A 24,830-nucleotide genomic window follows, 5' to 3' on the forward strand; every position below is an offset into this window, starting at 1 on the left:
TACGTGGTGCGGGTCGAGGCCGGGGCGGGGGCTGGGGCGCTCCGGGGCTGGCGGGCGGGGGGAGGCCGGGCCCGGGGCCGCGGGTGCCGCTCGGCGGGGGCGCGGTGTGGGCGCGGCCGCTCCGCCCGCCGCTGTGTGTGCGCGGTTTCAAAGCGTCCCGGCCCGCCAAAGCCGCCGCGGGACCGCCGGGCCGGAGCGCCACAAAGGGGCCGCGGCCTGCGCGCCATCGCCGCCCCCCCTCAGCCCGGGCTCCCGCCGGGCGCGGGAGCTCCTCCTTCCCCCGCCGAGGTCCGGCCGCCTTCCTTGGGAAGGCCGTATATCTCCGGAGCCCGGGGATGGAACCGCCCGGGGTACCGCGCTGTGCCGTGTTTGCTGCCCGGCGATACCTTGAAAATCTTTAGTTTAGCCCAGTGCCGCCTTTGCCGGTGCTGGGGGTGATGGTCCCGTGATGAATTGCAGCGAGAAACCCCCCGGCAGAGGTGAACTGTGCTTTTGGATCGCGGGCTGCAAACTCCCTCAGTGCTGGCGCTTCCCGCGGGCTCGTGCTTTCACTTTTGCTTCCAGATATTAATCTGTGAATGCGTACAGGAAGGGCAGATGTGAGAGGGTAGTAACGAAAACGGGATAGAGACAAATACTGCTGGTGAAACTGATTGCCTGGTGTCCAGACCTTTACTGGTTTCTTACTGTAGTAAGAAAGAACATACGGTTTTAAATCCAGCCAGAGCATAGGTCTGTTTCCTTGAATACCGGTTTACTAACGTGCCCAGGAGTCACATCTGAGAGTTTTGCGTGACAGCTTGTGAGGAGTTTGGGTTTGCAGGCAGACTTGTTGAGCAGAGCAGCGCGTACCTAAAACCATATCAGCTTGTAGAAAAAAATAGTTACTGGCTTGCCTTGTTATTCTTACGGCTTGGGCTTTCCTACTGGAATGCTTTTGAAACTTATAGAATATGTTTAATTCCAAATTGTCCCTTTGGTTTGAGAGCCTGTCCAGTTTGAACATTGCACCAGGGATATAGATAACTGCAGAGGAGTGGAGGCATTCTCTGCACTGTTCTCCTCTTTTTTTCCCCCCTGCTCTACTGTGTCAGTTATATACTCCTGCAGCCCATTATAATAGAGCTTAAAGCTCCTGATTTTCCAGTTAGTCATTATGCACAAATCTCACTGGGGTGTGCTTATTGTTTCACTTATTATAGTTTGGGGTTTGGTGTTGCCTTTCAAGGCTGACTTGGTGGGACTCCATTAGCTTAAGTACATGTTGGATCAGGGCTATCTTCATATGACAATATCACGGGCAGTGTTTTATGCAAGAGAGTAATGTTTTAAGAACATAGGAAACAGGTGGGTACAAGACAAGGTGAGAGCAAAAAAAGAATTATTACATAAAGAGGGAATTTGCTATTAGCAGAATAAATTGTTTTTGTCAACATTTGTGATATTGTTGAGGGTTTTCCTCAGTTCTTAAATATTAACAAACTTGAACATCTGAAAATGCTTTTTATACTTAAGTTGTGATTTTTTAAAAAAAGAATACTAATACTAAAAAAAATTAGTCATTTTGAGTACCAGACAACTGACAAATACATGGCTTTAGTATGTTGAGAGGCATATCCTTGTCCTATGAATGAAGAACAAAATGAATGTTTTTCAATATCCAGGTCTGAATTAAGAACATGAGTAAATGTTGTTATGATGCCTTTTCTTCCAGGTTACAAAAATGGGAACAGTGTAGTTGTGTTATAAGTGAGCTGTTAAATTCTGATCATTCTTAGCTAGAGTGAAGCTTCTGTTGAGGTCTAATGGTCTCAAGTTTTCTCTCTGGAGAAGAACTCCCTTTGCTCCCTTTAGTGCTCTAATTCCTGCTTTTAGCAGGAGCTGATGTCACTTGTCATCGTCTCCAGTTGAAATACTCAAAGCTTTCTGGGTAGTGAAGGTTTTAACAAAGTTTTGCACTTTACTGTTTTCCCTTGAGGTTCTAGGGCTTTTTGGTTTTGGACTAAGCAAGCTTTCTGTGTGTCTTATGAGGAAGAAAAGGAGGTAGAAATGTAAATCATGCAAATACCATTTTCCTGAAAAGAGACAAGGCCGTGGGTAGTTACTATGATACCATGTTAGTACTGTTTAACAGTCTCAGCTCTATAATACATTTTTAAAATGTATCTTTTCTGTTTGCTCTGTATCCACACGTGCTTTTATTAACTGTTTAAATGAAACTCTCTAGCTATTGCAGTTCTTAGTATGTTAAAACTTAGTCCTTCAATTAAAAATATTCCCTTCAGAAAACAGGAAGGTTAATATTGGAGTTTGGATCTGTCACACAAAGGATGTTCAGTGAGTGTGTGCCGTGCTTTTTTCATAATTCAGGTTGGGTTAATGAAGTTAGAAGTGTGTGAGAACACCCTGAGTAGGTCATAATTTAACTTCACACTGCACAGTCAGTCTGAGAGTGCTCTCTGGGTAGCTGAAGGTGTTATTGTGTTGAGTATGTCAGCATTACCTGTGGGAATTTGGGAGAAATCTCTCTAATGCTCAGAAAAACTCTGGAGAAGGCTTCTAAAAAGAATTGTTGATCAAAGAAACTTTAATTGCACAAAAAGTAGTGGTAACAAAGCTAGGAAAAAATGCCAAAGTTCTAGTTGAATCTTTTAAATTCTTGTGGGGGCTAAAGATACTTGAATTTATGCTCTTGCTGTGTATATATTAATAAATAGAAGCATAGCTGTTAGGGGAGTTGCAGTCATGGCATCCTTTGAGGCTGCACCTCGGGGTGTTTGGTGCTGTGTGTTTTTAAACATTTTGATTGTGTGATTTGGTTTCTTTTTTTATAAGTAGACTTCACAATTTGTTAACATGCACTTAGGCAGTTACTGCTGGGCACAGGCAGTAAAAGCTTTTGCCCTGCAGTGTGTGTGTAAGATGGCTGTGCAGCCCTTGTTTTACTGATTCAGGTGCTTAAAGCCATGCTCGTATAAAGTGGAAGGACCAGTTGATTTGGAGCAGCCTTTCCTGGGCCTTGGGGAAGCACAGAGCCAGTGTTCAGGGTGGGCAGTGCAGGGAGAGGCTGGCTGGACCCATGCAGATGGATTTCTGCAGTTTCCCTCCTGAGTTTGCTCCTCAGGAACTGCCACTAAAATCTTTATCCTGTGTAAGCAGGACAGGTGGTGTTGACATTCTGCTCACTGCTGTGAGGAGCTCTCTCAAGAGTCAAGTGCGTTTTTGGCAGGGACTCTCTTCAGAAAGCTTGTTGTGGTAGCCCTGCACTTTTGTCATGGTCCCCTGTCAGCAATGATTGATCACGTATGGATTCCTGAAGATAATTAGGTGACCACTTGTGTCTTTTCAGTTGCTGTGGTGCTGATGTAACACCTGAAAGGTCTGAAAAGGGGTCTGTAAAGTTTCTGCATTTTGGCCAATTGTCTTTTCTTCAAACTGTGTTAATGGTTTTGTTCCTTCTCTTTCTGTGAAAGTGAAATGCCTCTCTTGTGTGTTTATAGATTGATTTGGATACTATTGATGTCAGCAATCTCAACAGACAGTTTCTATTTCAAAAGAAACATGTTGGAAGATCAAAATCACAGGTGAGGAAAAAGTCAAAGCCCAAGTCTCATTACTCAGTATTATTTTATGGATAGTGTTAGAAACATGTCACAATTTAGTTTCTGCTGGGAAGAGGTAAGTGTTGGTTGGTTGAATGTGGCTGTCCACAGCATTTCATTATTAAAGTATTTAAATCTCTTAAGGTAGTCAACTTAGTCGATACACAGCTGGTATCAAGTCTGTCTTTTAGAAGGAAGGAAGAAATAATAAGTTTTTTTTGTTTTCTTTTTTTTTGTTTTGTTTCTAGGTTGCCAAGGAAAGCGTGTTACAGTTTTGTCCAGAAGCTAATATTATAGCTTACCATGATAGCATCATGAAGTATGTTTGGTTTTAAGCTCTAATTACATGTTTGATTTGCAAGTACTGTGTTATTTAAATGCTACAATGGTGTGCTTTAAGATATTTTACAAAGCGTCCTCAGTAAGGAGAAATAGCTGTAAATGTGAACTACCACACACCTGAGTGGGAGTGTGGTTTTTGCATGGGTTTTAAGCTCTGGTAGTAAGCTGTAGTCATTTGTTTGTGTCTGTTTTTCATTTTATTGGCTATATTTGCCATGTAAGTTTCTACTCTGTAAGGATGCCCCGATGTCTTGAGCAATAACTAAATTAAAAGACATGCGAATGTTAAGTCTGTGATTTAAAAAATTAAGTCCTTTGTGTGTGTGTAGGTAACTGTTATTTATATATGCCCCAAGCTGTTAAAATTTAGTCTTTATGATCTGCAACCAGCGAGTAGAGTACAAGATTATGTAGGGTTCCATTAGCTGTTACCCGTGTTTTCATTTATATTTGCCCCAATGTCTAAAAAATGGATATTCTGTATCATGAAGATTTGAACTCTGATGTTGCCATTAGCCAGTGAAACACTGACTCACTGCATCCTTTTCCTGAAACTGCTAATCCTGTTTCCTCTTTACTCTCTCTTCTTTTCCACCTTCTTCTTTAAGTCAGAAAAATGCAATGTGAAGATAACTGAAGTATTGAGATTTAAGGTCCCATGTGTTGGCTCCTCAGGGTATGGACACACAGTCAAACCAATGGAGCTATCACAGTACAATGAATTATGCACAGCCTGATGAGCTGTGGTAATTACAGTGTGCATGTTTTAGCCATAGCTGATGGTTTTTAAGGTCAGTTACCACAGCTCAGCCAATTTACTCATTAGGTCAGAGTAGTTTAATCACTTTTCCTTGTCTGCCTGTTTCATTGGTCAAATTAGTACTAATTGCAGTAGCTTCCTTCCAGCAGCATAAATTCATGCTTTCACCCAGCTTTAAAATGGGCAGAAGACAAATGGGGCAGTTAAAGGGTAGCTAAATTTATAATATGTGTAATTTATCACACGAACATCGGTTGCATGTGTAGAGTTTCTCTTGTGCAGATATAACCAACAACTTTGTGCCATTTGAAATGTTGTTTTTGTTTTCTGTAGCCCTGACTATAACGTAGAGTTCTTCCGCCAGTTTACGTTGGTTATGAATGCTCTGGATAACAGAGGTGAAGTTTTCACTATGATTTTATATTGCAGATGTTGCTTGTTCCTTGCTGCAGTGTCATTTGAGTAACAAGTATCCTCTTAACCCCTCTGCAGTTGGACTAAGTCTTGTGTGCTTTGCTAGAAACTTGAAAGGGTGGCTGATGTTTCTGCAGGTGTTTTGAAAGTAAATGTTAACTGCTAATTGCTGCTTCATGGGAACTGATGGGTATTGTGGGTTCAGTGTAGCTTTAGTCAGTTGAGTTTGCTGTGTTTATTAATGTCACTACATCTTGTGAGAATGGGAAACTGGACTTTGTGAAAATGGTGTAGTGCTCTATAAAGAAACAAGGCAGATTAAGGATGAATGTTTGCCTAGGATGCTAGTTTGAATTTGGAGAAGTAAAACTTTTTTTTTCTTAACTATTCAAATTATTTCTTTAAAACCCTCTTGATTTACAGCTGCCCGTAACCATGTGAACAGGATGTGTCTGGCTGCTGATATTCCTCTTATAGAGAGTGGAACTGCAGGCTACCTTGGACAAGTCACAGTTATCAAAAAGGTTAGGTGGGGTGTTACTCTTGTCCTTGGCTATTTTAGACAACAAGGAGTGGGTGTTTGGAGATAGAGTTACAGTTCATCTCTTAGTAGCCTAAACTATCAGTAGCCATCTCAGAGTGACAAGTAAATGCTTCATTTTTCACCAGGGAGTGACAGAATGTTATGAATGTCAGCCTAAACCAACTCAGAAAACGTTCCCAGGCTGCACAATCCGAAATACGCCCTCGGAGCCTATCCACTGCATTGTGTGGGCTAAGTATTTGTTCAAGTAAGTGATTTTTTTTTTTTTTTTTTAAATAGGTACTATGGTTCATTCTTCTGGTTTCTAAACCTACAGAGAGAGAAATAAAATTGACACACTTTTGTATTTATTATAATGTATATTTTAAATTAATTTTAAATTAATTTAAAGAGATTATGGTGAAAACCCCAAGTTTCTTGACCTGGGTTCTGGGGTTGTTATAAAGATGGAAGGTTGATTAGTATTTAGGCCTTGCTCTAATAGCACAAAAAATCTGGCAGAGTAGTTTGGCACAGCAGTGTAGGTTGAGGTTGCTTTATTCGTCATCTTCATATGAAGTAAGCACATTTTTCAGTTTAATGCATGTTTTAACAAGTATAAAGTTTGTTGGAATCTTGGATATCCCACAGGTTCTAAAAATGCATTTAGTACTGCAGTATAAATATTAGACTGAATATTGGGTGAACTGTTGAGTGAATTATACAGAAAAATGTTTTGCTAAATTCATTCTTGTATTGGGCATTTTGTGTTGTCAGTGTTAAGTCCACGTGTGATGAATCCCAGCAGTTTAAAAACAATGTATGATGTGGCAGTCTGACAGCAAAATCCTCAAATGAATATGTATCCATTAGCAAATATTTGAGTCTTTAACCAGATATGCTGAAATTCTAGTCTTGTTGTTGTTCTTCATTGTTACATAGCCAGTTGTTTGGAGAAGAAGATGCTGATCAAGAAGTCTCACCTGACAGAGCTGATCCTGAAGCTGCCTGTGAGTGTGATATAAGCTGGTGGTTTACCCTGTTACCAAAATGTTCTGTTTGAGATTATGACTCCTTTCTGTACATTTCTTAAGGTTAGAGAGTTCAGCTCCTTTTCTTTAAAGAAGATTCTGTGTCTGGCCTCTGGGAGGCTTGTATTTTGAGCAGAACACTGAGTGATATTTGTAGTCTCTCTGCATTTTCCACTCCTAGCTGAGGGTTTGCAAGGAACTGCAGAAATTATGTTTGAACTCTTCTAGCCTGCAGCACTCCAGCATTAATCTACATGAGAAATATGCCCATTTTGAGTGATATTTTTATAGCTATTCAGTATTTTTCTGTAAGGACAGTAGTCATAGTTACTATGAGGTGAATAAGCATCATTGTTGGTTGCTTCTTTTGGATCCTTTGATAGATGAATGGACTTGGGAGGGGGAGCTTAGAGGATCCTTCAACTCTTCAAATTCTTTGAACATCAGATAGTGATCACTGAACAGGTTGTTTCTACAGGAAATCCAGAATGAAATAGGTGAGTCTTAAAAAGAGTGGCAATATAAAGTCACTTAAAACAACGGCTGCTGAAGTACTCGAGAGGTAGCAGGTGCGATGCCACTTCTTTAAGTAAAGACACCAGGGCACTTGTAGGAGGTGTGAGCTGTAGCCTGGTGTCTGCAGTGCCAGACTGCCCATGGTCAGGGTGCCTTGGTCACACAGTGGCCGGGTTTGACCCAGCTGGCAGCTGGGCACTGCGCAGCCCTCGCTCCCTGCCCCGCCCAGAGCAGGGAGAGCCACACAAAAAGTGAACCTCACAGGCTGGGGTAAGAAAAGCTAACAATGGAAACAAACAAATATGTAATACTAGTGCTATTATAATTGGAGTAAACAGAGAGGGGGAATAAAGACAAACAAGTGACACAGTTGCAGACTGGCCAATGGATGCTCAGCCAGTCCCCAGGCAGAGATCAGCCCCTCCCCGCCAACTCCCCCAGTTTATGTGCTGAGCAGGACATTCTGAGGTCTGGAATATCCCAGTTCAGTGGCCAGTTCAGGTCAGCTCTCCTGGCTCTACTCCCTCCCAGCTCCTTGTGCTCCTGCTCACTGGCAGAGTACAGGAAACTGAAAAGTCCTTGACTTGGAGTAACCTCTTGGCAGCAGCTAAAACATCAGCAATGTTACCAACATTGTTCTCTTGCAGAATCCAAAACACAGCACCAGACCACCTGCTAGAAAAAAAATTAACTCTCTCCCAGCCCAAACCAGGATATCCAGGGAAGAGTCAAGGCAACCTTTATAAAGGGAAGTCGTGCCCTGCATGGCTCTGTGGGTCCTTGGAAGGAATCAGCAAACTTCTGGAAAGTGTATCTGGTGTAGACTGTTCTGAATGTGCAGGGGGCAGATTCAAAAACTGTTGAGGGGAACCTGAGGGAGATAAGCAGCCACGGGGACAAAAAAGGCTGAAGATCCTGAAGTGGCTAAACTACTTGAATGATAAATGGTGGTGAGAGGAGTCCCAGATGGGAGATGTGTGCTGTTCAGCATGGATGATTGAACAAAGTCACTCAAAATAAAAAAGGTGAGGAATAACTGCAAAAAGTAGTAGAAAGCTTCACAATATAGAATGACTGGGCAATGATACATGAGGCAGAGAAATATGAAATAATGCAAATGATGCATTGGTGAAAGGTGGGAAACATTCACAAATTTACGCATCATGTTATGATCTCTGAGTTGATCTTTCTCATTCAGTCATAATGTTAATAGATAGTTTTATGAAAACATCAACCTGCTTATTAGAAATCATGATAGCAATTGTTGAATGTGACTGGGAAAGAAAGAAAATTATTAGCATCTTTCTAGAGAATTTTTTGTATAAAAAGAATCAGAGGTCGGAAACGGAAATTTTTGTTTGTTTGTTTTGAAATCCCAACCAAACTAAGACTCTGCCAGAAAAAGAGACAACTAAAAAGGAGTGGTACGACATTTATGAAGTCACATCATAATGTGGAGAAAATTAATGGGAAACAGTTTTTCATTGTTTCTGCAAATAAAGGAGTTGGGTGCTACTAACTTCAATCAGTGAGTTGCAGTTGCAGAGGCAAAGAGGAACAGGGACACTGTACCTAATTCAGCTTTTGCTGGGTGCAATAAAGCCATTTTATGGTCCCTGCATAATTTTGGCAATTGACTCGGGGTAATATTTGGATGGGATTTTTTTTTTTTTTTTTTTTAAATTTAAAATACTGGTTATCACTTTATTAATAGGGGAGCCAGCAGAAGCAGAAGCCAGAGCACTAGCATCCAATGAAGATGGTGAGATTAAACGTGTTTCAACTAAGGAGTGGGCTAAATCAACTGGCTATGATCCTGTCAAACTTTTTACTAAGGTATCTTCTTTATCCAAATGTCTTTATTTGAAATGTATGAGGTGCTGTAAAGTTAAATCAAACCCCAGCTTGGATGTTTAATGCTAGCTATCAATTATGTGATCATGTTATGATATCCACCAGTTTTGCTGTTGTGTTGGTCTCTTGCTTGTTTTACAGGATTCCACCTGCATCTGCACAGATGGCTGCAGGAGCTTGCCTCCTCTGCAGACAAAACTCCATTGCAATTACTTTTAATGGGAGAGGGTCTGTGTCACCTCTGGAATTGCACTGGGCATAATCAGAACCAGTCTGAGGATCTAAAAGCTATCAGTCATCTGTGCATCATCAGGCTCTGGCATAAGAGAAAACAAACTGATTTAGGAGTTTTTGTTCTAAATAGTTACTGAAAGTGGATAATTAGAGGAGTAATGTTCATAGGTAGTAATAATTTTCTTTGGAAATTCATTGGCATGTTCATTCACGTGTCTCAGAGAGGGCATACAAAGAGCGGTAGGGATGGCTTCAGTAGACAGGTGAAACCACTGTTTAGATTACTGTTTCTTGATTTTTCACTTTATTCCTCCCCAGGTTAATCAGAACTGTGTCTGCTCATGACATGGGTGTTAGAGAGTGGGGAATAAGTTTTTAGACTGTTTTTATGTAGTTGAAAATACTGTCAAAGAGAAAATCAAAACCTCATCAATGTAATGCTGATTTTTCAGTGTCTTTTTTTTTGCTCCCCTTCCACTTAAATTTTTTTTTTTATGTTTCCTAGCTTTTCAAAGATGACATTAGATACCTGCTGACAATGGATAAGCTGTGGAGGAAAAGAAAGCCTCCAGTGCCACTGGACTGGGCTGAGGTACAAAAGCAAGGTAACTATCCCTCCTCCTACTGTACATTTGTAAATCACACCTGCTGTTTATTAAGGCATCTCTGTGATATGTACATTTTTTTACTGTCACGGTTGAGTACTGATAATGAATATATTAATTCTTTACAGTTCCTGAAGATTTCAAATTTTTCTCTGTAAAGATAACATTTTTTTTAAGACTGTTTTTCAGTTGTTATTTTAGATACTCAGTATTGGCTGTAGAAAATACACATTTAACAAAATTACATGTCAGCTTATTCTAGGACACCTTGCCATAAGCACTGATAGATTTATCTCTCAAAGTTTAATTTGTTTGAAATTTACATTTGCTGTAATTTGTGCATGTTTAGGTGACTGATGCCGTAGCTGTAGTTGCAGTTTTAAATGTGGATTTGTTGTAATATGTTAGGGCTACTGTAGGTTAAGGATATTGTTCTTCACTTTAGAAAATACTTAATTTTGCTGAAATTGGAAAGTTATTTGAGAGAACTTCTATGGAACTTACAATTATTCCTGATCTTAGGGTTTTTTTTCTTTTTTTTCCCAAAGAGCAAAACATATCTGACCAGCAGAATGAGAGCTCTGCAGTGTTGAAGGATCAGCAGGTTCTCAATGTCAGGAGCTATGCAGACCTGTTTTCAAAGAGTGTTAAAACCCTGAGCCTTCACCTGGCTGAGAAGGCTGATGGAGAAGCACTTATTTGGGATAAGGTTAGTTTGCTGCATATAAACTCTACGTGTGTAGTACAAATATTAGTTGGGCTCATTCAGTTTCCTTCCAAAATAGTACTACTTAGAACAAAACTATCTGGCACCTCATGGAAACACTTTCAATACATCAACAAATACATTCTTTAAACACTGTCTTGTGTGACTCATTGAGGGCAAGGATTAACTGCTGTGGCGTGAAATAACTTAATTCACCAAATTCTCCAGCTTATAAAAGCACAAATTCACAAGTATTTGTCATATTTTGATTTTTGAAAATATTTTAATAATGCAACTTCATTTTTCCCTTCTTACCTCTCTCCAAAACATGCTCTAAGCCAGTGGTCAGTAGCTGAGGTTCTGCTGAGGTTATGAGCAATCAGCTGATGATGGGTGTGCAATACAAGTTCTGTTGAAGAAGACAAGAATTTTCTCTTTTATCACCACACACAGGGTCACTTCCAGTCAGTTATCATTTGGCATAAGAAAAAAAGTAGTCTGTAAATATGGGAGGGGGAAAAATAGTAAAATATTACTATGACCGATAGTAAAAATTCTTATCTCTGAAACACCCAATGTTTGAAACAGCTGATTCGGTGTTGAAATTCAATGTTGAAAATGTTTGAAACATTGTAAGACTTAGGATTTAAACATTTTTGTAACACACAAGGCATTTTATTAGTACGAATAATATACTAACTTGGTACTAAAATACATATGTTTAGAAATTGTAGGTAGTATTTAAAGTATTACTGCTCCGAGTACACCATCTGAAAGAGGAAGTATATGGACTTCAAAATTAAATACTGTACAGACTTTTTACTTTTTAATTCCGGATTTTAAGGTTTTAGGAACCATGTGTTGCAAACTCTTTCCAATGAGTAATCTGATTTTTAAATGCTTTTTGTAATAACTTCTTGTTAGGATGACCCTTCTGCCATGGATTTCGTCACTTCTGCTGCAAACCTCAGGATGCATGTTTTTGGAATGAATATGAAGAGCAGATTTGATATCAAGTGTAAGGATAAAATGTCACATTGTTTCATTTAAATTATAATCTTGTTTTCTTTTGCTGTTAAAAGTCTGCCAACTCTTGTTTATTTTGCAGCAATGGCAGGAAATATTATCCCAGCTATAGCTACTACCAATGCAGTGATAGCTGGGCTGATCGTGCTGGAGGGTTTGAAGATTTTATCGGGGAAGATAGATCAGTGTAGAACGGTAAGTGGGAATAAAACGCTTTTGCTTTCTTGCTGTTTATTATTTGTTTAAAAGTTCCATTTAACATTTATTGACTACTCTGTGTAGTTTTGCTGTCTCTCACTTGTCACTTGAGTAGATTCTGAATATGCTGGGAACTTTCAGTCACAATGGAAAGAGAGAAGTGCAGGTCTTAAGGATCGTTAAATTCCTATGACAATAAAAATTTGCTGCTGGGTAGGAGAGAGAACCAGGCTGCCATAATTTCCACTGTGGTTATTTGGTGTTATGGGTGTTGGGCAGGAGCTGGGCAGTCAGCATGGGGTGGACTGGCTGTGTGAGACTCCTGCTCAGCAGGCAAAGCAGAGAGGATTAGGGAACAGGACAGCTTGTGAGACCAGGAGAAGAAATCTGCAGGAAAACAGGCTTTAGACCTGCTGGTACTTACAGAATAACTTGGTTTCTTCTTGTTTGTCCTCAAGATTTTTCTGAACAAGCAGCCAAATCCCAGGAAGAAGCTACTGGTTCCTTGTGCTTTGGATCCACCAAATCCTAATTGTTATGTATGTGCAAGTAAGCCAGAAGTGACTGTGAAACTTAACACACACAAAGTTACTGTGTTGACACTCCAGGACAAGGTAAATCTTGAGCTATAGTTACATTTCATTTTGAACCTAATACTGTAAATTATTAAAATAAGGTATTTGCTCAATATATTTTGACTGAGCATCTCCTATTTACTCTACATTTCTCTCAGCTGCAAGAAGAGCTGATAGCCACTATGCTTCTTGCCCATGTGTGTTGTATGTCTTGTGAAAGAATGTTTGCATTTTGCAAATTTTGGTGGTTTTAAAGCCTGTTAATATCTGAGAGCAAAAAACTAAATTTGTATTTCAGTTGAAAGTTCAGTAGCTACATTACAGTTGTAGTCACTATTGATTCATAATTCTGTCATTTTATGAAGTATTCTAAAAAACTTTCCAGCATACATAAACCTGTAGATATCAGACCTCAAAAATACAGTCATTTTGTTCATGGAAATGAACAAAGAAGTATAGACTTTCAGTAAATGTCTGAAAATGAGCCAGAATAATAAACATAATTCAAGGTTCTTTTTTAAATAAATCTTTCAAAGTCAGAGATTGATTGAATATATTTTAATATATTTGTATTTTCAGATACTGAAAGAAAAATTTGCTATGGTAGCACCAGATGTACAAATAGATGATGGAAAGGGAACTATCCTTATCTCTTCAGAAGAAGGTGAAACAGAAGGTAGGTATGCCTCCTGAGGGTCTTGGGATAAGAGTACATAAAACCTTGGAGGACACCATACAGAATATATGTATAGCAGACATTGCTGTGTTCACCCTGTGGACTAGTATTTGAAGAGAACTGGATTTGCAAGTATTTCAAGTGGCTTGAGGATAGCCAGTGGTATTGTGTGCAAGCTGTCCAGCTCAGCTTTCCTGAACAAAGCACTTCTCAGCTGGCGTGTCAGGATTCCTTTCAGGAACAGGTATCTGCCTGCAAGCCCCCTTCATTTTCTGCTTCTTAGATGGTGCTCTGTTCATGATGCCAGAAACCATCTCCAAAACGTTCTCAAATGCAGTAATTGTGAAGTGCTTGAACACGATGGCATGAGGAGTAAATAAATCAAACATAAGTAGCTTTAACTCCTAGTAGGCTTAAATGTCAGCTTTTAATTTAAATAGAGCTAATACGTGTTAATCTTATGTTCCTACATAAAAGTTCTGGAGTACTCTGTATTTATTCAGGTGTTAAGATCTTTATAAATAGCTCTCTACACTGCAGGCTTTTTTACTGTTTTTGTAGCAAATAACCACAGGAAATTATCAGACTTTGGAATTCGAAATGGCACTCGACTACAAGCAGATGATTTCCTCCAGGACTATACACTGTTAATCAATGTGCTTCATAGGTAAGGATTCTGAAATAAGGATTTTTTGTGTATATACATAGAACAGTTCCACAGGGAATTTTTCACTCACAATTTAAGTACATGAATGAAGTTCACAGATTAAGCTGCTGAAAGGAAATATAGAGGCAAAAGATGAATTGTTGTTTTTTAAGAAATTATAGTTTAAGGGGTTTTGTTTGGTTTTGTTTTGTGTCTTTTTTGTAGTCTTTTGTTGTGGTTTTGTTTTTTACAACAATAACTGAAAGAGGTTTATTTCAGTAATTTTTTGTTACACAACATAAGAATACATTGCAAAAACAGATTATTTTTTGGGGCAACCAACAAGAAAGAAACTGGCATTTTAAAAGAACCCTAAAATTTAGAAAGGCAAGAAAACCCCAGCCTGCTGGAATAATAGATCCTCTGCTTGACTGCATGTGTTCAGAAGTCACTCTGAAATAGCTGGGGTGTGTATTTAACCCTGGGTAAGTAATAGGCATATTATACACCGAAACTGAGCACACTGCACATTCAGTGGGAGTAGGGCGGTGATGTTAAGGAAGGAAGGGAAGTTCAGCTAATGATTTTCTGATTCCTAAGCATTTTGAGTTCATAGCACTGGGTGGAATAGTGTTTAAGAATAGACAAAGCATAAATTACAAGAGAGGACTGAACAGATTTTCCTCTTTTTCAATATGTTTTTCTCATTTTGTCATAGTTGCAGGGTACTCAAATACTTGAATTTTTTTTTTTTTTGTGTAAAAGACAAGAGTTTGTTTTCTGGCTGTTTAAAAGCATGTGTATTTTTCTGCAGTGAAGACCTAGAAAAAGATGTAGAATTTGAAGTTGTTGGTGATACCCCTGAAAGAATTGGCCCTAAGCCATCAGAACCAACATCCAAGAACATTAGCAATGGTAGCGATGATGGAGCACAACCCTCAACATCAACAGGTAATCAACAGTAATCAATATTAAGCAAAACAGTTTTTCACTAGTGCAGTCCAATTAAAGTTGTCTTCAGTTGTATGATTTAGCTTCATCAATACAAAATAAAAGGCATTTAAGTTGCCTCTGTGTATAACTCATACTAAATAAAAAAATACACATTTACAATTGTTACAGAAGGCACAAAAGTTTATGGTACATATGCCTTGAAATTGTATTATTTACCTGGTGTTCCTTTGCCTGTAAGATATGTGCAGATTTAAGACACTAAGTATGTAGTCCCTTGCCTCCTGTTTGAGGGAAAACTCAATTTTAAGAGTGTTGCTAAAATTTACTTCAAATTATATTAAAAACTGCATAAACTTAGTTTTTACAGTGAATTTGTGTTTAAACCCAAATAAAATCCATTACATGTCTTGAAAGTTCACATTGGGTTCTCTTTTCCCTTACATACTATCCACTGTTATCCTTCAGCTCTGTAAGTCTGCTCAACCTTCCACTTCTCCCTCTCTTTGTGAGTTCTCTCTCCTGGAATGTGGCCTCTTGTGGGAGTTGTGCTGAGTGCAGTAGGGAAATGAGAGGCTGCTCTACAGCTTGGTGTGTGTAAAACTTCTTTTCCCAACAACTACTGCAGACAGCAGCAATTCTTCTGTTTTGTACATGCAAAAAAAGTCCTGCTAACTAATGCATTTCCCATATTTTTGGCTTATTGCAGTATTTTCCACACCTGTGGTGCAGAAGGAATACCAGTGTGAAAACCATATTTTGTAGTAATTTCAGGGACATTTAAGATACTCTTGCAGTTGCATGGTAAAGAATGTGGATGAAGAATGCTCCAGTATTTTATGTGTGAAATCTGGTTTGAGAGTAGACTGTCTTTGCAGTATCCATTTGAATTCCAAACCCCTCTTTTGCAGCTCCAGACCAGGATGATGTGGTGATTGTTGACTCTGAGGACGAAGGTACTTCCAGCAATGCTGACGATGTGGAGAGCAAAAGCCGCAAGAGGAAAGCGGAGAAGGGCTGTGAGTGCGTGGGGGCCAAGAGAGCGCGCGCTGAGCAGGAGCAAGACGACCTCATGATCGTGGAGTCTGAGGATGAAGGTGCTTCCAGCAGTGTTGGGGAGGAGGAGAACAGGAGCCTCAAGAGAAAACTCGAGGAGAAAGGGTGCGAGCGTGTCGGGGCGAAGAGCGTGTGCTGAGCTAAGAGCAAGATGGAGAGCATTTGGGGGAACCTCCAAATGCCCCTTGACAAAGTGATTCACATAATGTCATACTGCAACAGCAAATTGTGGTGGGATGTGAAAAATGTCCAGAACTAGACTAACTCTAAGGCCTTGGTTCAAAGTGGATACCAAATCACTGGCTTAAATAATTTGTGTCTGTTTCTCATGATGATAAAGCTGTCGTATCAGTAGACTCTTTTCAGAAGTCTTTTCCGTACTCCATATAGTAAATGTAGTAGAAACATAGTCTATGAATACTTACAGATAAGTATTTACCTAAACAGTCACGAAAACAGCATGGTATTTTTGTGTAAATACCTTTTAGGTATCATCCAACAGGACAAAAAACCCCCTACTTTTGTTCAGAAAAGGGCCATCATCAGATGCCCAGATTTTAAGCAACTACATTTTTTATTTTTCAGTGATTACTTTTGAAGTTTCCCAGCAGTGGCCTGCCTGCACATTTGCTTATCCCTTTCTGAGGCTGTGTTTTAAGTGTGACTGCTTCACCTCCAGCATTCACAGAATCACAGATGCTTGAAGAAAAACATTTTTAGCCTAGTCCTAAACATTTTTCACACCCTGAACAAGTAAAGAAGAAAATCCAACAAAGCAAATTAGTGCCATGTTTTAACAGTGTTCTTAAACATCAGCTGGCACTATGTACATTACTGTAAAACTGTTAATTTACTCCAGTTTTTCAGCTCGTACTGCCTGGTATGTCAATGTAAGAAGCAAATTTTTGTGTATTGTTACAGTTTCAGGTTATTTATATTTGATGTTTTGTAAACTCAGATACTACTACTATACTGTACATCTGATGGACCAAATAAATAACATCTGAAATACTTGCTATATTTGCTTGCACAGTCCAAGATTATGCTGACTTATGGGATTTTACAATGTATAGCCTTCAAAAATTACTGTATTATTTCCATTTTTCTAAACATAACCTAGTAGTACAGAACTTAAGCTTCACTTGTTTGAGGTGAAAGGGGAATTTTTTTAATAAAACTTTTGTGAATGTTTTTTTTCTTGGACAATCAGTTCTTGGGCTCGTGAGCTGCAGCAGTTGCACCACCACACACATGCTTTCACCACCTCATGCCTTCAGAATGAAGAAAGCTCTGATTTTTATACATTACACTTTGTGTGTAGGACAAAAGTGTAATGTTTAGAACTAGTGTCTTAAAACCTACTGCATTTGTGTTGGTAACTCAGAAGTGTCAGTGCTGGTTCTCAGAATGCATTAATTGGCCATTTCTGTCACTGTACCAAAATAATCTCCCACTTTCATGCCAGGGAACCAAAACTGCTCCCATTCATAGGTGAGTGTGCAGTGAGCCTTACAGAGCACAGCAGTTGAGCAGCAGGATTTATTCTGTTACAGTTTGCAGATTGAGTGAATTGTAAAGCAAATGTGAATTTTATAGAAGGAGAATGTTAAAAAGCAAAGGCCAGCTCATCATTGTGTTAAAATTGCCAATGCTGTACAAAACAGCTTCTCAGACGCAATTAATGTTTTATTTCTTCTTTTAGGTAGTGTAGTAACAGTCATATTGCAGTGGCTTGTTTGGAGGCATAATAGTTCACAGTGACATCCTTTTGAGTTAGCTGCTGCTCGGCTGGCAGGAGTGAAGGCAGAGGTAAAGACGTAAATAAGAGGTGGTGCAGAAAGGATTTCAGTGCTACAGTGGAAAACCTCTTGCCATAAACAGCTGAAGCACTAGAATTTCATGTCTAATGACACCTTCCAAAAATTAGGGCTGACATATTTTGGTTTTAAGCTTTATTAAAAATAAAATTAGTGGTTTATTTAATTTCTAACTTTTTTTAAAAAACAACAGTAGAGGGTGTAATTCTGGTAACTTACTGCAGTAGTTTTACTGAAGTTGAAAGTGTTAGTGAGTTGGAAGTTGAGTGCTGTATGAGCTGGACTGAAATGTCACTGAGAGATTCAGGGGTGAAAAAAATGGGGGCGGGGGGGAGGAGGTGTGGTTCTGTTCTGTCCCCCTGGCTTCTCCTTAGGTTATTACTTGTTTTTTGTTCTTAACCATGTGTCATAATTTGGTTTACAGCATGAACGGCCAGAATGGAACTGCACAAGCAACTACAGGGTGAGGTATTTAGGAGGTGCAGCTGTGCTGCTCGTGCCTGGGTAGGGAGGAGTTGGAGGGGCAGAGAAAGCTCCTGGATCCCTCCTGTAACATGCTTTGAAGTGAAGGATTTTTAATGTATTTCCTTTACATGGGCTGCTCCCACAGAACATGGGACAGGCTCTTGGCTGTTCTAGTCAGTTCTTTTGAAGTTTGGTAATACAGAATGAGCCACTGAATGCAAGCTGCTGCTGTGGGAAATGAAAAGCTGCTTTTCAGAACTGGTGGAGTATGAGGCTACTGGTCACCAACACTATATTAATGTAGAATTTCCAACTTAAACTTTCTCTTGCTCTTTAGAAAAAATTATCAATTGAAGCATTAATTAAGCTCTCAAGTAATTAAACTTCAATTTTTCAAATGACAATTTGTTCAACTCCTAATAGCAGTAATGGTCATATGGAAGGAATATAGTTGGAAGGCACAAGATCTAAATGTTAAAATGGAGGAAAAATTCTTCCCAGGGCTTTGGCTTGGCAACCTAATGCAGGCTCTGTCTCCACTTACAGTTTTTGAGCTCAGCTCATTAAATCAGTCTACAAACTGCTATTTGCAGTGATATAAATTGGCTCTGCTGTCACAGTTCTCAAGTTGTTTGTTTATAGTCAAGCAAAATTCTCTAATGCAGATAAGCTTTTCTGGCTGCTTTTATAGAAACAATTCTTGACGCATTTTTAATTTACTTGGTGAATTTGAGTGCCATGTATGGACAAGAAAATACAGACTATTACAGAGTGTACCTAGTGTCTGCATGCTTTTAATTCAATATCCCTTTTCTGCAGCAGAGCATGGAAAGAAATATTGACCATTTATGACTGACAGCAGTTAACCAGAGATTCATTAAGCTGTTCTGAGGGAGGGTGAAGGAATTCCCAAAGCATCTAGAGAATCACCTTTATGAGGCAAATGATAACCATTCAGGAGAAAGAACTCAGGGGCCCTGGTGACAGATGCCCATTTTCTAAAGAGCCACTGTAACTTGTAGATGATCATTTAGTGTTTGTAGTGTTTCTATGTGACATTTCAGCTTTACTTTATGAAACCCTTCCATAGTTGAACCACAGAGAAAGGTGCATCCTTTCCTGGCCTCTGGACTCTGACAGCTGGGAGCAGATTGATGTGCCATTTCAAGTTCTGACCTTTACAACAAAGACCTCTTGCTAACCATTTATTAGACTTCAGAAGATCAAATCAGCTTGTGTTCAGTCTGTAGATACCATTGATATCTGCTTCAAGCTTACTTCTACTGCCCCCAAATTTTAAATTTTGATTAGAAAACTGAATAAACACAGAATTAAGGAAAATAAATTTGGGGTTGTTCTGTTTCTGTGCCTATAGGTAGGGATATTTGTTCATTTTCTTTGCAGCTATAAGGACAAGAAGCCCTCCATTTTGTGCATCTAAAATACAGAATGTGCAACAAAGCAGGAACTAGGATCAGGATAATACAGCAAATCGTACACAAGTCAGTTATCTGGTTTTTGCTTGCCTGAGATTATTTCTGGGCTAGTGCCTAAGCAGAATGACTACAGGGAGCTTATACCTGCAGACAAATGTACGTGAGGGAGAGGCAATGCTTTGATTTGGAGGCCTTGATGCTTGTAAGGGAGGAACAGGATGAAGTAAATACATGTACTTGTAGATATAGCTTGATATCTGTTATATTAAAAGAAGGAAGTTGCTGTTTAGATACGTTACCTTTATCTCTCTCATCAGCAGACTCCTTCACTCACACAAAAAGAAGAAGTTTGCAGAACAATTTCCAAAAGAAAAGATACTTATTCAGCAGCACTTGAAGCTACCTGCAAACGTTAAGCAATTCCATCCCCGCAATACTGAGGCAGTGGCTGGAAATAAGAAGAGACAGACCCCCAGGAGCTTCTGTGGTAGCACTTTGGCTTTGGAGGTGTGGGACTGACACCTTTGCTGCTGGGTAAGTGCAGGGCCAGAGCTCTGTGGGACACAGGGCTCATCGGACTGAAGTGTTATTGGGGATTTGGAGAGGAGCTACAAGCTGGAGAGTGCAGAGGATGCTGGAACACAGAGACCAGGCTTCACTAGTCATGCTTATGGAACAGCTCTATCCTTGCAAATTTTGCATTATTTTCAGTTAACAAGTGATACCTCTATAATACCATTTTATATGGAAAATACAATGAAATGTAAATGTAAGTGGTGTTCTTAACAAATCAATGTCCTCTTCCTTCTGAAATGATCCTTCTCATCACAGCTGAAGTGCGTTGTGTTGCCAGGTCAGGAGGTCAGTGCTCGTAGCCTGCCTCATTTCTTTAATGGCTATAAAGAGGCACATACAGTCAGGCTGATACTTTTCACCACCAGAGCAGAGCAGGGCATGTGTCTGGCAGCCTGACCCTCATGCAGTGTTTCTATTCTTTATTCAGTGCACTAGTGCTCTCTGATTCCTCTGCTGGATGAAGGTTTGCAGTACTGTAATCAGGACTTTCTTTTTTATCATATCAAGAGAAATTGTAGCTCCTCCAAGCCTCTAAAATCAGAAGCTATGTAACTTCAGACCTCCTTAAAAGTACTAAGTGAGTGCACTGCTAACTGAGCTGGCCAAATAAAATGTGGATTTATGCAACTGTAGTATTTGCTAACTGATTGCATTGGAATATACAGTGACTGTGACCTGTGAGTGCAAGGAATGATGGCCAGTGCCCTGTGCAGCCTCCAAAGTATGAGCCTATAAACTGTACTGGACAGAAGTGTGGTTATCTGAAATATGTAAGAAGTGGAAGATGAAGCTATAAAAGAAATAAGATACATATATGGTGCATTAATCATAAGTGCTTGGACAGATGTTGTCTGTCTGCCCCAGCACGTTCACAAAGCGCCTGTTGTGACTGGAATTTTACAGGGTCTGTCCCAAGTTATGTTTGTGCAGCACAGTGAATAGCTGCAGTTGCAGTGAATAAGAAGAATGCAAAAAATGTTAAATAGTGTTTTATCGCAGATTTAGAAGGAGAAATGACCTGTAAGCCTGCAGAGTGGTGTTAGTCAGAAATATTTTAAATAGTTGTGCCTAGCGAGGGCAGCCATTCAAATACAGTGTGTGCTGTCTGCCAGAAGATGGTGCCCTAAAACACACTCTAGAATTACAATTTTTAGAAGCTGCAATCAATTGCAAATGAGAATTTTAAAAAACAGGTCGGAGCAGAGAGATTTGCAAACAAATCATCCAAGTCCAAATACATATTAATATCCAAACTTCATATTCCAAAAATTTTGCGTCTACTTAAAAGTATTGCAACACAAATTAACATACAGGATCCAAACATGCAAAACAAAGCAATATAAACCCAATACAGCTACCACTTCAAAGAAAATCAAAGCTTCAGTCTCCCACCCCAAAATAAAATCACTTCTTAGCATAATTTTTGAATTAATTTCACAAAGTTTTTGGGGGTTTTGTGTTTGTTTGGGTTTGAGTTTTTTTCATCAGGTTTAAAACACACCAGAGATAAAAGAATAATCATTTATGTTCCTTACCAAGAAACCGATCCATTTTAAAAGCGGAAAACAGTTACCTTGTGGATGTCATATAATTTCATTGATTTCTTAATGCTGGAGACAAAGAAGGAAATTGCAAAAAAGCAGGTAGCATCCAGTTCAGTAGGCAAATCTGTGGAGCAGCTTCAAATTGTTCAGTTGATGAAGTGAGACAAAGAACTCCCTCCTGCATTGTGTCAGGTCTGATATAACACACACACACCACAACACAAGTAATGGTGTTTTTGCCATTGTCTTCAACCGAGCTGACTTTTCCACGGGGAGTTCTTACACTGACAGATTCCCTGCTTTGTTGGTAATAAACTGTTTGCAGCTCGGGAAGCAAAGCCTAGCAGAGCAGCAGGTCTCCCTGCCTGCTGGCCTGGGCAGTGCTTCCTTGTAGACGCTGGCAATTACAAGGAACAGGAGTGCTCTTGGGAGGCCTGGCCAGCTGATATTCACAGATCAATAACTCCACCTGGCTATTTTGCTCCCTCTGAGTCTTAGACAATGGAGTTTATTTAACAGAAGCAGCTGGCTTTACTTAATATCTGATTTACTGAAATAACTTAAAATCAGGCATAAGGATAACCACACCAAACCATGAAATGAAGTTCAGCTTTTATAACGCTCTCATAGCTCTTGTGCTCTTAGTTGCAGAAGTGTCAGTCTTTTTGCAGTATATACACGTTACTGATGGTTGTTATAATCAAGCAAGTATATGGAAAATTATGTGGGGAGAAAACCACATCAGGATTGTCAAGCTGGAACTACCCAATACTTTGGATTTTCATGTATCTAAAAGTGAGGAGAATGATGGGGCTACTTAGTACAGCAACAGCAGCTTTAACTCCACTCTTTTTGTTTGCACAGCCTGGTACAGACGGTCCTCTGTGAGAAATGCAGCAATGCTCTGTGTGCCGTGTACCACTGCAAGCATATTTATTCCACCTGTATGGTCCACACCTGGGGCTGTACTGCAGATAAATGTGATGTTCTTCATGCATGTGACAGAAGTACAACTTCCTAGTGAAGAGGGAGCCAGGAGCATTGCCCCTGCAGCAGGGCTGAGATGGGAACACGGTACCAGGATGCTCTGGCCCAGGAGTTACTTATCAAGCATAAGCTTTCAAACAGTAAGTGATTTTTATCATTTGATCCACACTGCTTACTAAAATGGGCTGTTTCCTTAGACTCTGCAGTATGTTTTTCCCATGAGTGCATACTCAACAAAGCACATGCTTTCATGACTTCTGTACCAATAGACTTAGTGCAGAAACCTGCTACCTGCTGGCAGAAGAAGCAGCACAGAACTGAGCCGACTCAAAAGGGCAGATTTGTGGCTCAGAAGGACAGAGCTACAGAAGGACACTGTTGCTGTAAGTGTGAGCTGTAGCTTCAGCTCTGCAGTTCCTGCTATAAGGATACCTGCCCAAAATGCTTCCTTGCATGAGCACACAGGCAGGGCTTCCCAGTATGTCCTAGCCACTGTTAGATTAATGATAATGCTATCTAATGTTGTACGGTTAAAAAAGAAAACCAAAACAGGACACCCTTAAACCAGAGTACATTTTCTTTACATGTGCTCTGATGGACCTACCTTCCAAGCTGTCAAGGAGCTTCTCCTGCTTGCAGTGGCACACAGCCCACAGAGCATTGCTCCCAGTTTCTCAGGAAGACAACCTTACAAAAGTCGGCAGTAACAGGAGAGAACAGCCTCGTACAGGCCCCAGGAACGACTGAATGAGCTCTGCACCAGTACAGTTGAGGGCAGCAGGTCACAAGATGCCCACTGCCACAAACAAACTTCATCCCTGGTGAGGCAGATGAAGCCTCAAGTTAAAGGTGGTCTCCATGTGCCCTGTGGGAGGAACCTCTCTTTGATCTTGGCAGGGATGTGTCCATGTGACATGGCTGACGGCACAGTTTGTGTCTGTGTATGACAACTTTACCAGAGTCCATGGCTTGAATGGGACAGGGACTTGAGCTGCTGCTTTGATCCCGCTCAGAGCCAGGGCACATTTGCTGGGAAGTGCTCGCTGCTGGTGCCGAGGGCCCTGTGTGAGCAGGAGCAGCAAGGGGCTGCACCAGGACACGCAGCTGCAAGCGGTGCCTTCGACCGTCACACACCTGCGGGCTACAGGTGAAATGTAACTTGTTCCACAAGCACCACACGTGACAACAACTTGTTTAGGAGATGGGCAAAAAGTGTAATGAAAGATGTGAACACAGAAAAGAGCACTTGACTCCCAAGGGTGGTGGTGTTAGCTTACGTATGTCTACGTGGATGTGGACTGCCTCTGCCATGCCTAACATTTGTTTTTCAGGTCTTGTTCTGCACATTTACATGGTTTGTTGGATTTTTTTTTTTCCTGCACACGCAAGAAAACAGATTGCCAATCAATTGCCCTCCACAGCTGGGGACATTTTTGAGTACACAGTTGCTTTTAATGTTTAATTAGGTCAGATAACAGAATAAAATGTTCTTGGCACAGCAGAGTGCCTAGAGCTCAAACCTGAGCCATATTTCTCTCCTCACAGGGTGCTCAGCACCCAGCAGTGTAAGGACACCTGTCAGATACCTGTTGTTAGGGCTTTGTCAGCATTTCTGCCATCAACACAAATGATTGTCAGGGAGATGCAGCTCAGTTGCCAAAAAAAAAAAAAAGAAGAAGAACGGTAAGCCACGGTTTAGTATCGGGGGTCGTGGTTCAGTAGCTGTTTTGGGGGTTTGTTTTTCGACAGTCTTTCCCGTGAGCACACAGATGTAAATAGCAAGCGGCGCTGGGGTGTTCGTCACCGATCAACAGACGAAGCTCTTGCAGTTACACACACAGTAGCTGCTTTTTTACACTCCCGTCAACTCACAGATTGCTTTAGGCCACAATATGTTTATCATATGTCTCAGCGCTGCCTTTTTTTTTTTTTTTTTTCCAAGACTTAATAAATAACTGGCAACAACCCTCAGCTGCCGTGCTACAAACACAAGCCTTTTCAGCGGAAACACCTGGCCAGCACTGGGATCTCCGCACAGGTGCGGGGCTACTCCCGACCCCCCACCCCGTAGCGATGCCGGCATTTGTGCGGGGAAGCCCCGGCCGGAGGTGGGGTAGAGTCTGCCCTTTTCCAACGCGGGACGAGGCCGCGGGTCCCGCCGGAGAGTTCCAGTGAGGGGCACGGGCGGCAGAGCCCCCCCGGGCCGGGACCCCGAGCGCTCCTGCCCGGGAGCTCCGTGCGCGGCTCCCCGGGGCTGCCCGAGCCCCGCGCGGGGACCCCCGGCGCGGTG

General features: G+C 40.7%; 1 protein-coding gene across 2 annotated transcripts in view; it reads left to right on the forward strand.

The window, feature by feature from the left end:
• UBA2 (ubiquitin like modifier activating enzyme 2) overlaps window positions 1–16,906 on the forward strand; it is a 17,508-nt gene extending 602 nt beyond the window's left edge. The window contains exons 2-17 of one of the 2 annotated variants that reach the window (XM_042027664.1): window positions 3,501–3,584; window positions 3,851–3,921; window positions 5,038–5,102; window positions 5,542–5,642; window positions 5,788–5,909; window positions 6,584–6,651; window positions 8,903–9,024; window positions 9,782–9,881; window positions 10,430–10,590; window positions 11,512–11,605; window positions 11,696–11,808; window positions 12,270–12,425; window positions 12,966–13,062; window positions 13,624–13,729; window positions 14,523–14,659; window positions 15,571–16,906. In XM_042027664.1, coding sequence (XP_041883598.1) covers window positions 3,501–3,584; window positions 3,851–3,921; window positions 5,038–5,102; window positions 5,542–5,642; window positions 5,788–5,909; window positions 6,584–6,651; window positions 8,903–9,024; window positions 9,782–9,881; window positions 10,430–10,590; window positions 11,512–11,605; window positions 11,696–11,808; window positions 12,270–12,425; window positions 12,966–13,062; window positions 13,624–13,729; window positions 14,523–14,659; window positions 15,571–15,854 — 1,881 coding nt within the window. In that variant the 3' untranslated portion in view covers window positions 15,855–16,906. The remainder of the gene's footprint in view (window positions 1–3,500; window positions 3,585–3,850; window positions 3,922–5,037; window positions 5,103–5,541; window positions 5,643–5,787; window positions 5,910–6,583; window positions 6,652–8,902; window positions 9,025–9,781; window positions 9,882–10,429; window positions 10,591–11,511; window positions 11,606–11,695; window positions 11,809–12,269; window positions 12,426–12,965; window positions 13,063–13,623; window positions 13,730–14,522; window positions 14,660–15,570) is intronic. The other variant, XM_042027665.1, reaches the window with a different exon arrangement.
• Window positions 16,907–24,830: the final 7,924 nt, after the last annotated feature.

The sequence above is a fragment of the Corvus kubaryi genome, unplaced genomic scaffold, assembly GCF_017639235.1.
Source record: "Corvus kubaryi isolate FWS band 111438036 unplaced genomic scaffold, C.kubaryi_AGA036_p1.0 37300, whole genome shotgun sequence".
In the NCBI taxonomy this organism is placed as follows: Eukaryota; Metazoa; Chordata; class Aves; order Passeriformes; family Corvidae; genus Corvus; species Corvus kubaryi.